General features: G+C 48.2%; 9 protein-coding genes across 9 annotated transcripts; 4 read left to right on the top strand and 5 right to left on the bottom strand.

Annotated features, from left to right (window-relative positions):
* Positions 1-65: 65 nt before the first annotated feature.
* Positions 66-453, bottom strand: LTR64_007168 (uncharacterized protein; the record flags this gene model as incomplete). Its single annotated transcript, XM_064901491.1, has 2 exons — positions 66-273; positions 332-453. 2 exons carry the CDS (start codon positions 451-453, stop codon positions 66-68), a joined length of 330 nt encoding a protein of 109 aa, XP_064752567.1.
* Positions 454-1005: 552 nt separating this feature from the next.
* On the bottom strand, positions 1006-1802 carry LTR64_007169 (uncharacterized protein; the record flags this gene model as incomplete). The annotated part of the gene is made up of 2 exons (XM_064901492.1): positions 1006-1621; positions 1669-1802. 2 exons carry the CDS (start codon positions 1800-1802, stop codon positions 1006-1008), a joined length of 750 nt encoding a protein of 249 aa, XP_064752568.1.
* A 588-nt stretch (positions 1803-2390) lies between these two features.
* Positions 2391-2815, top strand: LTR64_007170 (uncharacterized protein; the record flags this gene model as incomplete). The annotated part of the gene is made up of 2 exons (XM_064901493.1): positions 2391-2509; positions 2563-2815. 2 exons carry the CDS (start codon positions 2391-2393, stop codon positions 2813-2815), a joined length of 372 nt encoding a protein of 123 aa, XP_064752569.1.
* Positions 2816-3513: 698 nt separating this feature from the next.
* LTR64_007171 (uncharacterized protein) lies at positions 3514-4308 on the top strand (the record flags this gene model as incomplete). Its single annotated transcript, XM_064901494.1, has 2 exons — positions 3514-3791; positions 3867-4308. The coding sequence occupies 2 exons, from the start codon at positions 3514-3516 to the stop codon at positions 4306-4308; spliced, it is 720 nt and encodes a 239-aa protein (XP_064752570.1).
* A 323-nt stretch (positions 4309-4631) lies between these two features.
* Positions 4632-5428, top strand: LTR64_007172 (uncharacterized protein; the record flags this gene model as incomplete). The annotated part of the gene is made up of 2 exons (XM_064901495.1): positions 4632-4801; positions 4855-5428. The coding sequence occupies 2 exons, from the start codon at positions 4632-4634 to the stop codon at positions 5426-5428; spliced, it is 744 nt and encodes a 247-aa protein (XP_064752571.1).
* Positions 5429-5841: 413 nt separating this feature from the next.
* On the bottom strand, positions 5842-6449 carry LTR64_007173 (uncharacterized protein; the record flags this gene model as incomplete). The annotated part of the gene is made up of 2 exons (XM_064901496.1): positions 5842-6253; positions 6307-6449. 2 exons carry the CDS (start codon positions 6447-6449, stop codon positions 5842-5844), a joined length of 555 nt encoding a protein of 184 aa, XP_064752572.1.
* A 618-nt stretch (positions 6450-7067) lies between these two features.
* On the bottom strand, positions 7068-7895 carry LTR64_007174 (uncharacterized protein; the record flags this gene model as incomplete). The annotated part of the gene is made up of 1 exon (XM_064901497.1): positions 7068-7895. One exon carries the CDS (start codon positions 7893-7895, stop codon positions 7068-7070), a length of 828 nt encoding a protein of 275 aa, XP_064752573.1.
* A 1036-nt stretch (positions 7896-8931) lies between these two features.
* Positions 8932-9644, bottom strand: RHB1 (GTP-binding protein; the record flags this gene model as incomplete). The annotated part of the gene is made up of 4 exons (XM_064901498.1): positions 8932-9195; positions 9221-9349; positions 9402-9541; positions 9590-9644. The coding sequence occupies 4 exons, from the start codon at positions 9642-9644 to the stop codon at positions 8932-8934; spliced, it is 588 nt and encodes a 195-aa protein (XP_064752574.1).
* A 1954-nt stretch (positions 9645-11598) lies between these two features.
* SES1 (Cytosolic seryl-tRNA synthetase) lies at positions 11599-13106 on the top strand (the record flags this gene model as incomplete). Its single annotated transcript, XM_064901499.1, has 2 exons — positions 11599-12474; positions 12519-13106. 2 exons carry the CDS (start codon positions 11599-11601, stop codon positions 13104-13106), a joined length of 1464 nt encoding a protein of 487 aa, XP_064752575.1.
* Positions 13107-13208: the final 102 nt, after the last annotated feature.

Genomic DNA, 13208 nt, shown 5'->3' on the forward strand with positions numbered 1-13208 from the left:
GCATCCCAGTCATGTTCGCTCCTCACAGTCTTGTCATTCGCCAGCATAGCCAACAGCTATAGCTATTACGAAGCGAGTTCATCCTCAGCATCTTTACTAAAACTGGCCTCCTTCTTGGCCCTCTTGCTTGACGTGGCTTCACCATCATCCTCCTCACTGAGGCTCGCTCGCTTTTTAGACGTTGATTTGGTCTTTCCATTGGACTTTGGAGTTGAGACCGCAGGAGGAGCACCGTTGGAGTATTTCTTCTTGATCGCATCGTATGCTTGTTTGCTATGAAGGGGACGAACGTTAGTAGGTGTTCTCACGACGGTTGGCTGAACAGACTTACACAAACTTGCCTGATTTGTACAGACCGGTATCGACAGCGACATCGTTCCATTTGGCTCCTTCAGTGTGTTCGATGATCGCAAGCAGCAGTATAATGTGGTCAGCCTCTGATTTGGAAGGCATTGCTCGATAGTGGGAGGATTATGTTTGAACAGATCGATGACAATGGAAGTGCTATGAGTGAGCGCAAATTGTGATATGGAGGAGAATTTGGTTGAGGAGACGGAGGTAGAAGGATGTAGATCAAGAGCTCCAGGAGACAGACCTCAGTGAATCTTCACTTTAATATCTGAGATTGGAGCGGAAGTGACCAACTGCTAGGAAGCAGGTTCTTCACACCACTGCAAAGCCAGATCCTTCTGATATTATACTTTACGGAAGTGACTGGTCTATTAGAGCCATATAGCATAAGCCCTTGATATTGTATTCGTCTTAGGTATTCGATCTGTCGTAAGGACAAGCAGCGATAGTTTCTTATTGTTCCCCACCACTCTTTCTCGCTCTCCCGAGCCACCTTAACCATCGGTGAAAACTGGAAACAATCAGAGGCCATCCTCGTACGCAGGGTACTTCCTACAGACTCGTCCTCCTAAGTCATCTCCTGTGGTGCGTTGATTGATAGTTCAACCGTAAATATTCCCACCATAAGCCAGAATCCGTGCGCTGTGATACCCCTCAACCACTGACGGTCGAAGCAACCTTCTTTTGAACACCATCGTGGATAGCTTGTCGCTCTGGTTCTCCGACAGCACCACCAGTGGCTTTTTCGGTTTTCTTGATTTCACCGTCTACCATGGCTTGAACTTCTGGACTGCCAATCTTACTGTCTTCTTCCTTGACTTTACTTTCGTCATTGTCTTTGAGACCAGTCTCGTGCTCTCGAGTCATCTTGGTAACCTTGGTGAACTTCGCGGCTTTCGATTGCTTGGTTGACTTTGGAGTACTGGTAGTGTTGCTTGTCTTTCTCTTTTTAGGAGGTGATTCAGGCCCTGCGACAACACCACCGTCATTGGAGGTTGCATCGTCCTTGATTGGTCCACTAAGAGAGCCCTCGTCCTTGGCAGATTCGTCATCGGATTTTGAAGCCTTCCGCTTCTTTTCATGAGTAGACTTCGAACGAGGTGTGGCTGGATTCACGCCAGTGTCTGGAGTAGCAGTCTTTGTTTTGGGCGTTCGAGGTGTCCTAGCAGGTTTGACAGATGCTGCACCATCAGACCCGCCACCTAGCGTGCTGCCGACCATATGGAGCGGTTCATCGTCCTTGTCAAACATGCGTTTGAATCGCTTACGCCTTGCAGAAATTAGAACAGGAAGAACAACAGATGAAAGGCTACCTACATGGCTTCGCCATTTGCAACACCCATAGACTCTGCTAGTTCATCAAAGTCGATCGTACCATGGACACATTTGATTGCCTTCTTGAGAATATCGATTTGGGGATCGCTAGTCATGGTCTTCTTTGAGGGTGTCATGGTTGCTTGGCAATTTCAAAGTTTTTGGTCAAGTGCTGAGAAAGTGATGAGTCGATCGAATTGCTTGAATTGATCTTGGTCGATCGAGAACTGTTTGGGAGTGAGAACAGTTACCAGAGTAGATGCAGCGGGTAGGACTGGCAAGAAGTCCACGTGCACGGCCCTCGTAAGTCGACAATTAGGCAGCATCGACGCTATCCCGCAGGCTGTTCACACAAGCGATTGAAAAGCTGTTGGTGGCAACCCACAGTGAAGGTAGAATTGAAAATATAGCACCTGTGCTGCAGCCCAACCTCCCGCCAGGACAACGTTCGGCAGGCTTAGAAGCTGTTCGAAGATGTGCTCATCCGACTTGTCCTGCTCGCAGTTCAGTTGTGCATAAGTTTATGATGAATCACATGTGTTCTGGCACAATAACGTCGTCGTACCGAAATAGACATGACTGTGAAGTGATAGCAGGCTTATGAAGTTAAATAAATTCTTACCTTGCTTCTATCCTCCATGAATCTCCTCGTCTTATGAACTGCCATATTTACTTCTGATCGACTTAACTCCCACATCAAGCACGATCCATTACCTCAAACCAAAATGGGTGACGCCGAGGGTCGCATCCAAACCTACCTTGCTGTCTTCAAGCATCTCAACACTCTAGATGTTGATTGGAAAGGGTTCGCAGAAGAGCTTGGGATCTCATTGACAGGCAACGCGTGAGTAATGGATTTTCTGATGCACAATGTTTAACACTGACCATAACCTACAGTCAACGAAAGTTCAAAGAGTCATTGAAGAAGGACGGTTTTCAGCTCGCAGCTGGCAAGATCACTCCACTGGACGGTACCAACAGTTCGAGCAAGGCAGCTGCCACTCCCTCTAAGAGAAAGAAGAAAGTCGTCGACGCTGAAGGAATTCCCAGTAAGAAGCGAAAGCAGAAGAAGGAAGAGGTTGTGAAGGAGGAGGAGGAGGTTGATGGAGAGGTCGATGGAAAGGTCGACGAGGCTGACGGTGCTGAATGACCCAGGTTGAAGATAGCGAGAACAACGAGCACGGGTCTACAGGTACAATCGACGTCAGCAAAAGGCTTCACTTGTTGTGATGCAAGTTGTGCAGTGTAAGAGAACATAGAGCGACCATAAATACGCGACGGAGCGGCCACAATTGAGAGATCGGGAGCTTGTGTGGAGTAAGAATGCCTCTAAACGCGTGAAAGGCCGTGTTTCTAAATCGCGCCTTGCGAATCGCATTGCAGACTCCAGTCAGATCTCAATTAATGTTCCCTCCTATCGTGGCGCGGCGAACATTGTGTTGTTCGAGGATCGTGCATCTCTTGCGGCATAACAGCTAAGCCCTTCACTTGGATGGATACCTAGCTTCGGCTTCCAGCGAAGCATGACACGTTGGAACTTGAAGACAGTAACTATCTAAAGCAATGAAGTACTCAAGGTCACTGCGATGGTTGCTGCAGCTCATCGGAACTGGTGACTGTTTCTATGCGTGATGAAGTTCCTTTTATGCTCATACAGCTCATATGGCTACCCAAAAGCTGCACAATTTTACCTCGTCATTTAATTGTTGCTATAAGACGAAAATGAAGTCCGAGCACGCTCACTGTGGGCAGAAGTGAAGTTGCTAGTTGCATTACCACGGGCAATGTGTACCGTTTCTGGTCTCTAATGACACCCCCTCACTTCGTTCTTCGAGCGCTCATCCTGGAATGGCATCTGATGTTGAGCAAGCACTAACCACTAATCCTCCTCCAAAATCTCCATACTTTACTCTACCAGATGTTCAATATCTGCTGAAAGAAGGTCGTCCTCTCAGCAGGCGAGAGCGGAACGGCTTCGTCTCGATTTCTAGCATCTGGGGTCCTGCAAAGAAGATGACAGACGAAAAAGAAACCGACTTCCTTCTGGCTCTGCTCAAGCACTCGAAATGGGAGCCCGACTTCGAAAGCGTCGCCAAAGCGTGGCATGTGAGCGGTCCCTCGGCTATGTAAGTGCTAACACGAGTTCTTACTACGAGCGTCCAAAGATCGTCTTTGGTCTGTAACTGATTCGCTACTCACAGCAAGTCTCGACTCAAGGCTATTGTGGAAAAGCATGACTACAAGCTTGAAGGTGAATCGAAGATTACTGGGGTCAATGATACTTCCAACGAAAAAGCATCGCCAAGCAAGAACGCACGACCCGAAAAGCCTGCCGCGAAAAAAGGTGAGGATACCGAGAATAATATTGCCATTGCCAAGCAAAAGACTACAAAGCCGACTCGAAGCAGGAAGAGAAAGGCTGGTGATGATACTGACCAGGCGAAGCGGGACGAGGGAAAGAAAAGAAAGGCCGTTAAGAAGGTACATTCTACTCAGGATGATGCGACTACATCAGCAGTGATCGGGAAGAAGGGGGAGAAGAAGCAGCAGGGACAGGTGGTTACTGTGGAAGATACCGATGCAGCTGAGGTCAGCGACTCACAGGCTCAAGCGAGCATGCAAGAGGATACCGACGAGGATTAATAGAGGTCTCCTGGAGTGATAGTGAGTGCTTGAACACAGATCCAGCAACACGACAAGAAACAGGGAGTGTTGCTAAAGCAAGGAGGCATTTTGGTACCAGAAGGGGCTCACAGACGCTTGACTTAAGGCAATAACGAGCTTAGTGACACCCATGCGACACCCCCGTGACATGACGAGCAGGTATATCTTTCAAGCAACGAGGTATATATTACATGTCCTCATTCAAGTTTCATCTGAGTTTCTTTATGCCTGCCTTTCCCGAACCGATCAGCCACCAGATCTGCCAGCCAAACCTCATCCATCTATCAGCTTTCCATCGCAATATGCCACTTTCCAGCAACGATAGATCTAAGCCCGACAGTGTGACCCTCAACAAAGACCAAGTCACTCTTCTTGCGGAGGTTTTACAACGCGTTCAGCCAGCTAATCTCCTTCCTCCAGAAGATTGGAATGAGATTGCAAATCTGACGGGTGCTACAAACAGCAAGGCAGTGTGAGGACCTTCTGCAAACGCTGTGTTTCGGTCGAGTGCTTACGTTCTATTAGAAAAGAGCGATTGCGATACCTGACCTGTGCTCTCAGTGGTCTATCAACAAAGCCATCTCGTGCCAAGGGGAAAGCAACCATTTCTGCTCCAGCTTCGCCCGCTACCAAGCCCGCACCAGCTTCAAAAGCAACCAAGAGAGCACCCATGAAGCGCAAAAGTGCTAGTCAGGTCGAGCCTCTTGTGCTCACGCACGAACCAGCTCCCAAGCGACGCAAGACGTCCACAGCAGTCGAGGCCACGATTCCAGAATTTAGGAATACGAAGAGTCCTAGTAGATTGGCAGAAGAGTTCAGAGACGAAGAGGATGGAAAAGAAGACAACTACGCAACTGAAGAAGGCATCCTGCCTGTCCAAGATCGAGTCATTGGCAGCAGCTGGGACTTTTCAGACAATGCATACAACCTATCCGAATACATGGGGCAGACAGCACCAGTTCTACGACTGCCTGGATATCCGGCTGTGGACGACATTGGCCTTGACCCGGACCTACTGGGGGCCAACGAGCACAACAACTTTGGCCCTTATGTCGAAGATACTCAGTTTGGAGAACATTTCGACCAATGGCTTCCATGAAAGGCCCCGGTGTAAAGGCAATAGGGTTCTTGTGTTTCGAAAATATATATGTATCAATCGAGTCTGGTGCACGTGGATAGATTCAAACTTGTGGCATGGCGGCAGGGGTGAAGAGTTGAGTTTGATACTTACAATGTGTTATGTCCATAGAGACGATACGGATCGTGTAGATGCGATCTACGCTGGAATGCCAGTGTACAGGTGTTAGCGTTCCGCGGAAAGAGCTTGAAGGCCATTATGAATTGAATGAAGAGCAAGATATACCTTGAAGTCTGCGCAATCAGTGTTATTCACGTTTCAATGCAGATACCCAGCCATTCCTCTATACAAGCAGCATGCTCGTTACCTTTTGCATGCCTCTCTATTGTGCGAACAAATGCAAACTCAACCATGATCGGAGCTAGGCCTCCTCCCTATTTGATTTCGCCGTGACGCCACCATTCCTCTGCTTCATCTCCGTCATCATCAATATCCTCGTCCTTATCGTCATCGTCTTCATCGCTCTTCTCAGTCTTGATATCTTCATCCTCCTCGTCGATGTCCTCGCTTAGCTTTCGCTTCTTCGATTGTGGCGTAGCAGGAGCTTTCTTGGTTGGAGATTTTGAGCTCTCTCTCTTTGGTGTAACCCCTTTCTTCGAGGCTGGCTTCTTCGCAATGGATTTCTTTGTAATGGTCGGCTTCCCGTCTTCGTCATCAGTACCACCAGGTGTCTTAGGCTCTTTGACTTTTGGAGTAGTCGGTGCACCATCTTCATCGATCTTCACCACCTTCTTGTTCTTGAGCTGATATCCTGCTTGCTTGAGAATAGTGTCCATCTTGCGAGGCCTGATTGCGTCGTGTGAGCTGGAGAAAGTCGCTAAGAGACGCAGATAGCTTACACGTTCTTCCCATGGGAAATACCTAGCTCTCTAGCAACGGCATTGTAGTCTGGATTGAATTCTGTAGCGGTTGCCATCATGATGGCTAGAGCATTGATGTCGCTAGCGACTTGCGAGTCTGGATCTTGCTTCTTTGGAGGCATTTTGAAGGTATGCTAGTGGTGAAGGTTTCAATTTCAAATTGTAAATGCACAATCAGACTTGATCTTGAGATCCAGTCAGTTCAGATGAGCTAAGCAGGCAGGTGGGTAAGAGCATGATCACTTACATCGAACCAGATTATAGATTAGAAAGAAGATTTGATCGACAGTAGTTGCGAGTATCGCTCAATTTATCGGAGCTTAAAAAGTTTGAGATTGTGGCAGGAGATCGAAGCAAACACTCAAAGTGATTTCCACCTGACAATTGGCGACGCGATGTCTAGGCTGCCACTCAAGAAGTGCACATGCTCCGTCTCTTGCTCGTCCAGCTTAGCATTCACCTGACCCCTTCGATGTAAGTGTGTTCTCTTGTCAATCTATGGACAATTGAAGGAGATCTTAGGGGCGAGTACCGATCTGTCAATCGTCTCCCTCCGATCTCTTCATTGCCGTCGTTTCTGTCGTGTGGGTTTCCCGTAAAGCTCAATTGAGAGCGTATCTCACGTTTTTCACGTGAAAGGAAAGAAACCAGGAGTGAGTCGAGACTCGCTATAGTGCTGCGGCCTGAGACGGTCGTGTCTGAACGGATCCAATGCTTTCAATGGCAACAGACAGCACAACTTATAGTTTACCTTCCCTCCGCAACCCATCATACAAACATAGGGCACTCAATGTCTTCGCGTCTCGTCCTGCTACCTTCCAGGCATCAGTGAGCCTTACAATCTTTAGGCTAATCTTTTCGCCATGGTCTCGTAATCCAGTCAGCTTCCCTTCTAGTCCTTCAATCTCAGTCTTCTGCATTGTCTTTCGAACTAGGAATAGTGGAATGAACTCATCGCTGCCACCTGGTGAAGGATAGATTGCCTGTTGAAGCACGTCTTGCTGTCCGTCTGGGTCTGCGTTGGATGAGACCTGTAACGCTAGTTGACTCATATTAATGAGCTCACTCTCTTCTATTCTTAATCCTGTCTCTTCCTCGATTTCCTTGGCAGCAGCTCCGGTAAAAGTACCACTGTCGTCAAGCATGCCGGCTGGTATCTCCAGGAAAGAAAACGTGCCAGCTGGTATACGAGGCTGATTGGTGAGGACGACATATTCTTCTTCTACACTACTGTCCTCAGCCTTGAGGATGAGAAGCATTGCCACACTTCCACCCCGCATAAAGATTGAACCTGGTATTGTTTCGCCATCATCCGTACGTATGTCGGCCGTGAGCTTCAGAAAACCGAGCCGTCCTCCCCTGAAGCGGTCGACTGCCTGGATAGTGACGCCATGAAGTCTGTATGGCTTCTCGTGATAGGGGTTCTCAGGCGAAGCTTGTGCATTCAGGGTTTTGGTGAGTGCTGAAATCCACACTTTGTAGGCGGGAAAGCTCTGCAGTTGATCCTTCGTCAAACCAGCTGGCAGGTTGTACCTGCACTCGTCTGTAATATAGGCAGACTCGGCCATATCTGTGGTCGATTTCCTTTCGTTCATCTACATCGGCTCTCCAAGCAATAGCTGATATATGATTGTCTATGAATGGTGGATGTCCGTCTGGTCCATCTTCCTAGTATTTGGCGTTCAAGGTGGCCACATCGATGACTGGATGAAAGTTGTGCAATAATGCTACCGATACTAGTAGTCCTCAACTTTGAAGTTGAAGGGAAATGACCAGGGCAATAAGGTGTTCCGGACAGTGACGGGCAGGCTTGGCAGTAATTATAAGACAATCAGTCAATCTATTCTATTGCCCTCAGTCATCCAGGTTTCATTGTCCCATGGAACAAACCATACCCAAAGCTACGTCCATGTCTCAATCCGTGAGAGCAACGTAGAAGGTGTCTATCTTGTCTCAGAATGACGGGTATATCGACCAAAAATATAGCTGTTCAAGTTGATTACAACGCCAACCCTGTGTCAGAAGGCAGGAGCTTGGCAGAGGCTCAGGAAGTTGCTGCTTGACAGTCCATCCAGGAAACTGCGACGCAAACACGTCGAGAGCTTGGATTCGAGACATAGACAATTTCGTCGCGTTCCCTATGACCCTGTTCTAGCCCACGGTCAATCGCTCAACACAGAACTTCTCGGTCGATTAATTGGCGAGAAGGCTCGCTATGCCTTCCGCGAGAGAAAGGCACTGCTCTGGTGAACGCCCGCACGCAATCCATGGAGTGCACCAGGTGGCCTATTGTCTGACAACACAGCATCCCAAAGATGACTCTTAAATCAGAACGACACAGAAGTGACGTTCGTAAGCTTTGTATTATCGCCTCGGCTGTTCGACTGCCGGCCTAGAGTGAGTGTCGCAAATAAGTAAAAGCAGCGGATCTATCGCAACGCCACCAACCAAATATCAAGCGTCAACGTTGACCACCCAGAATACCACCTTTGTTACTGTCGTCAGGTCCGCTTGAGGAGTCTCTCATGCGCGAGAATCGCGAAACTGTTTCCACAAATGCTTAGACACCAATCTCGCTACCTTGCATCGCCTCGCGTTCTTGCTCTACATGACCGAGCACTTCCCTCCGCCAGCTGGCTTCTCTGGTTCGGCCGTTCGTTCGATCTCAGCGATCATCAATTCAAATGCCTTGGTGACATGCTTGTTTTCACGAGCAGATGTCTCGACAAAGCCACCTTTGAGCTCTCGTGCGGCCTTCTTGCCCTGTTCCTCCGAAACTCGACGTTGACCCTCTTGGACGTCACTCTTGTTGCCGACGATCATGATTGGCACTGAGTCAGCGCCCTCGAAGAGAGTCAGCCTAACGACCTTTTTGGTTCAAAGAACACCTTACCAAATGATTTAGGATCTTCTCGTGAATGACCTTAATCATTTCGAAAGACTGTTGAGACGCCACGGAATAGACCAACATGTAGCCATGGATACCAATAAAGTGCTTGGAATTGAGCATGCTGTATTCATCCTGCAGCCAGGCTTAGTTGCGTCGCCACTCCTATGCATGAAATGTGACTGACCTGTCCTTGCGTGTCAATAATCTCTGTCAAGAACGTCTGTCCCTTGTACTGAATCTCCTGACTGAAAGTGTTCTCGATGGTCGGATAGTAAGATTCAACGAAGTGGCCTTCGACGTAACGGACGGTGAGGGACGATTTGCCTGCGCTCGCTCAGTCACCGCAACATCCGACTCATATTGAATACGTACCGACACTTCTGGAGCCCAGTATAGCAATCTTTCTCTGCTTCACAGAAGGAGCCATTTTGAACCGTGGCTGGCTTCAAAAAGCTGACTTGTATTTTGTGGCCTGCTGTAGAATTACACTCCCCCAGTAACAAAGAACGAGTATCTGCTAGCGTCGTTTGTAATATTCTCTGAAAATAGTAGCTGCAAACACTTAAACACAAGCCTCAAATAGTAGTCGTAGTGGGACTGGGACGAAGCACGATTTGGTAATAGGAATGTTCAGCAACTTCGATGATGACGTTGTCAGTGAAGTCTAGTTAGTCTATAAATGAAATATCACTGCTGTAAACAATGTGAGAGAATAACCTGAACGACATGTAAGTGACTCAGATGTCTACCATTTCGTGGATTAAGCTCACCCGCTTGACCTCATGCCTTGTGCCATTCTGGTAGAACAGGAGTTGCGTTTAGCAGTTGGAAAAGCAAGGATGGAAATCGCGACTAACAAAAATGGACCCTCGGCCTGCATCGGCTCCGCCTGCGCCTAGTAGTGGAGTGCGCTCCAGGCAGCAATTCGTCGCAGCATGTGCAAAAGGACGTTTGCCCAGCCGCTGCACCGATCTAACGCTGAACCTCCAGTGGCCGACTATGCTGCTTACGAAGGACATTATGCTGTGGTCGCAAAATAAGTTGAAGAAAAAGCTAGATTTAAGGGATTCAGAAGGTGCCTAGAGAATTGTCTTGGATACGAGTTCGACACTGTTCACACATGAAACTACGACCAGCAAAGCAGATCAAGGCGACTACCTGGTACGATCAATAGAGCTGGAAAGTGCCCGAATGCAAGTGAACGCTAACATTTGACTTTCATTTGAAATTCTTGGGGTCTCCATCTTCGACTTGTTTGCCGTGCCTTCGTACTGATATATCGATGCTCTGGTGATAATCTACTGGGGGAGTTGAACCAGAACGTGAGTACAGACTTGCTGGGTACGCGATGAACAGATTGCGCCACATGGTGAGGCTGATCCTTTCATCATTACCATGGCTCGTTATGCAATGCGACTTACTTGAGCTCATGGCCAATTGACGTTGCACCACTTTGATGCAGCCTCGCCATTCTTGAAAAGGCGAACAGCTGGGTCGATTGCAGCCAGTATACAGCGAGAAGCAATGAGAAGGATGTCGGTGGCACAGCAACCACAAGGAACATCTGGCCGACTCCTATTTGACACTGAAGAAGCCAGCGCTCATTCTGGAAGAAGTAGCAACACAAGGCGCTGGGATTCGGAGAGGAGATGCGTGATCGCTATTCATCGGGGATTGGCAATGTGTCAGGTGTAAGGCGCGATCGTAAGGAGCAACTCAGTAGCTCTCTGTTATCGCAACACAGTTTAGTATATCTGTGAACCCTGGAAGCCTGGCTAGCCGTCGCGAGCTAGGGTTTTCGTTATTCAAAGGTATGGGCTGTTGGTTGGCTCTTCAGAAAGCAAATTACTTTCTGCGACTATCACAACATTCGCAGGCCTTTCCACCGAAGTGCTCAGGCAATTTGCAAATCTGGGGTGCCGCTACATAATGAATGCTCCAGTGATTCGAGTCCGTTCTGTCCTCTTCGTACTTGACTGCAATCGACCTGGTTACCTGAGTGGTGGCACATAATTTAACACCATCCTCAGTACGACATCTTGAGTTATGAAAAATACTCCACGATGACAACACCGCATAGATAATAGCTTGTCGATCGGCTGGTCAACGGTTGTAAGGAAGTACTTCTGAAGTGCTGTGGTACGCAGTCGTGTGAGCACACCGTCTCTTTTCAGGCTCGGAGATTACCCCTGAGTCAAGGCTAGACCCTGCGGGGCAGACAGATGAGTCAGTGTAAACATTCCTGAACATTTTATTGTCGGTAAAGCACAGAGTGGTACGAGGGTGCACGACCTTGTAATTATCAATGCTGTTCTCGTGACACCCTGTACGCTCCAGATCTACGAAGGAGTCGAATTTAGATCAGATTCATACCCCCAGTCATGTTGGATGTGCTTGACTTCGTCACCGACCGAGGTGGTGATCTTAAGAAAATAAAGGAATCGCAGCGTAGACGTTATGCAGACGAAGCACTGGTCGACGAAGTGGCTGAGCTGTGGCAAGACGCATACAGAACTCGATATCGTGCAGACCAGAAACGAGCAGAGATTGGTAAGGTTCAGAAGGAGATTGGTCAGCTGAAAAAGAACAAGCAAGATGCCACAGAACTGTTGGAGAAGAAGTCGCAACTCGAGAGCGAGGCCAAGCAGATAGCCGAAGAAGCCGTCGAGAAAGAGAAATTGAGAGACAAGAAGTGCAAGTCCATAGGCAATTATGTCCATGAGTCTGTACCGATTAACAACAACGAAGACTTCAACGAGGTGATTCAGACATGGGCACCTGAGGGAGTCACTGTCGAGAAGACAGATTGTCTCTCACACCACGAAGTTATGACACGAGCTGAATTGTATGACGGCGAGCGTGGTGCAAAGCTTGTAGGACATCGGGGCTACTTTCTAAGAAAATGGGGTGTGCTTCTGAACCAAGCGTTGATCAATTACGGTCTGCACTTCCTTGTCGAGCGTGGCTACGACCCTATACAACCTCCCTACTTCATGAACAAGGAGTATATGGGCAAGACTGCGCAACTGGAGCAGTTTGACGAAGAGCTATACAAAGTCACCGAAGGACCAGACACTGACGACAAGTACCTCATTGCAACCTCTGAACAACCACTGTCTGCAATGTATGCGGACGAATGGATGAACGCTCAAGATCTGCCACAAAAATTTGCTGGCTACAGCACGTGCTTCCGAAAAGAGGCTGGCTCTCACGGTCGGGATGCTTGGGGTCTTTACAGGATACACCAATTTGAGAAGGTACGTATCCAATTCTAAGAGCCTACATATACTGACATTTCTAGATCGAGCAATTTCTATTCACAAAACCAGAAGAATCATGGCAGGCACTTGAAGACATGAAGGAGACCGCAGAAGCTTTCTACCAATCCCTTAAGATACCATACCGAGTAGTGGTCATTGTTTCTGGTGCGCTGAATAATGCAGCGGCCAAAAAGTACGATCTGGAAGCTTGGTTCCCATTCCAAGGAGAGTACAAAGAGCTTGTGTCATGCTCAAATTGTACAGACTACCAGACACGAGAGCTCGAGATCCGATACGGCCAGAAGAAGGGCGCCATTGACTCGAGGAAGACTTATGCACATGCTCTGAACGGGACTTTGTGTGCGACTGAAAGAACACTCTGCTGTTTGCTCGAAAACTATCAGAAGGAGGACGGCTTTGAAGTGCCAGAGGTCCTTCGAAAATTCATCCCAGGCTCACCCGACTTCATTCCATACACGAAAGAACTACCAAAGGAGTCGACTTCTAGCAAGAAGAAAGAAGGACCCAAAGCGAAGGAGAAAGGAGGTGCACCCGCTGGGTCTGGATCGAAAGAGGCACAGCCAAATGCCGCATCTGTCGCTGATGGTATGAAGAACATGAAAGTATGATTAGAGGCGCCAGACAAGGATGCTTAGGCTCGTTGTAAAACCTGCTAGATTGAGGGGAAGTCTTAAGACAGACATGGCAAAACACAAGCCAGCACAATCGAC

This window comes from Lithohypha guttulata (assembly GCF_036872675.1).
Source record: "Lithohypha guttulata strain CCFEE 5908 chromosome Unknown scaffold_5, whole genome shotgun sequence".
Lineage (NCBI taxonomy): Eukaryota > Fungi > Ascomycota > Eurotiomycetes > Chaetothyriales > Trichomeriaceae > Lithohypha > Lithohypha guttulata.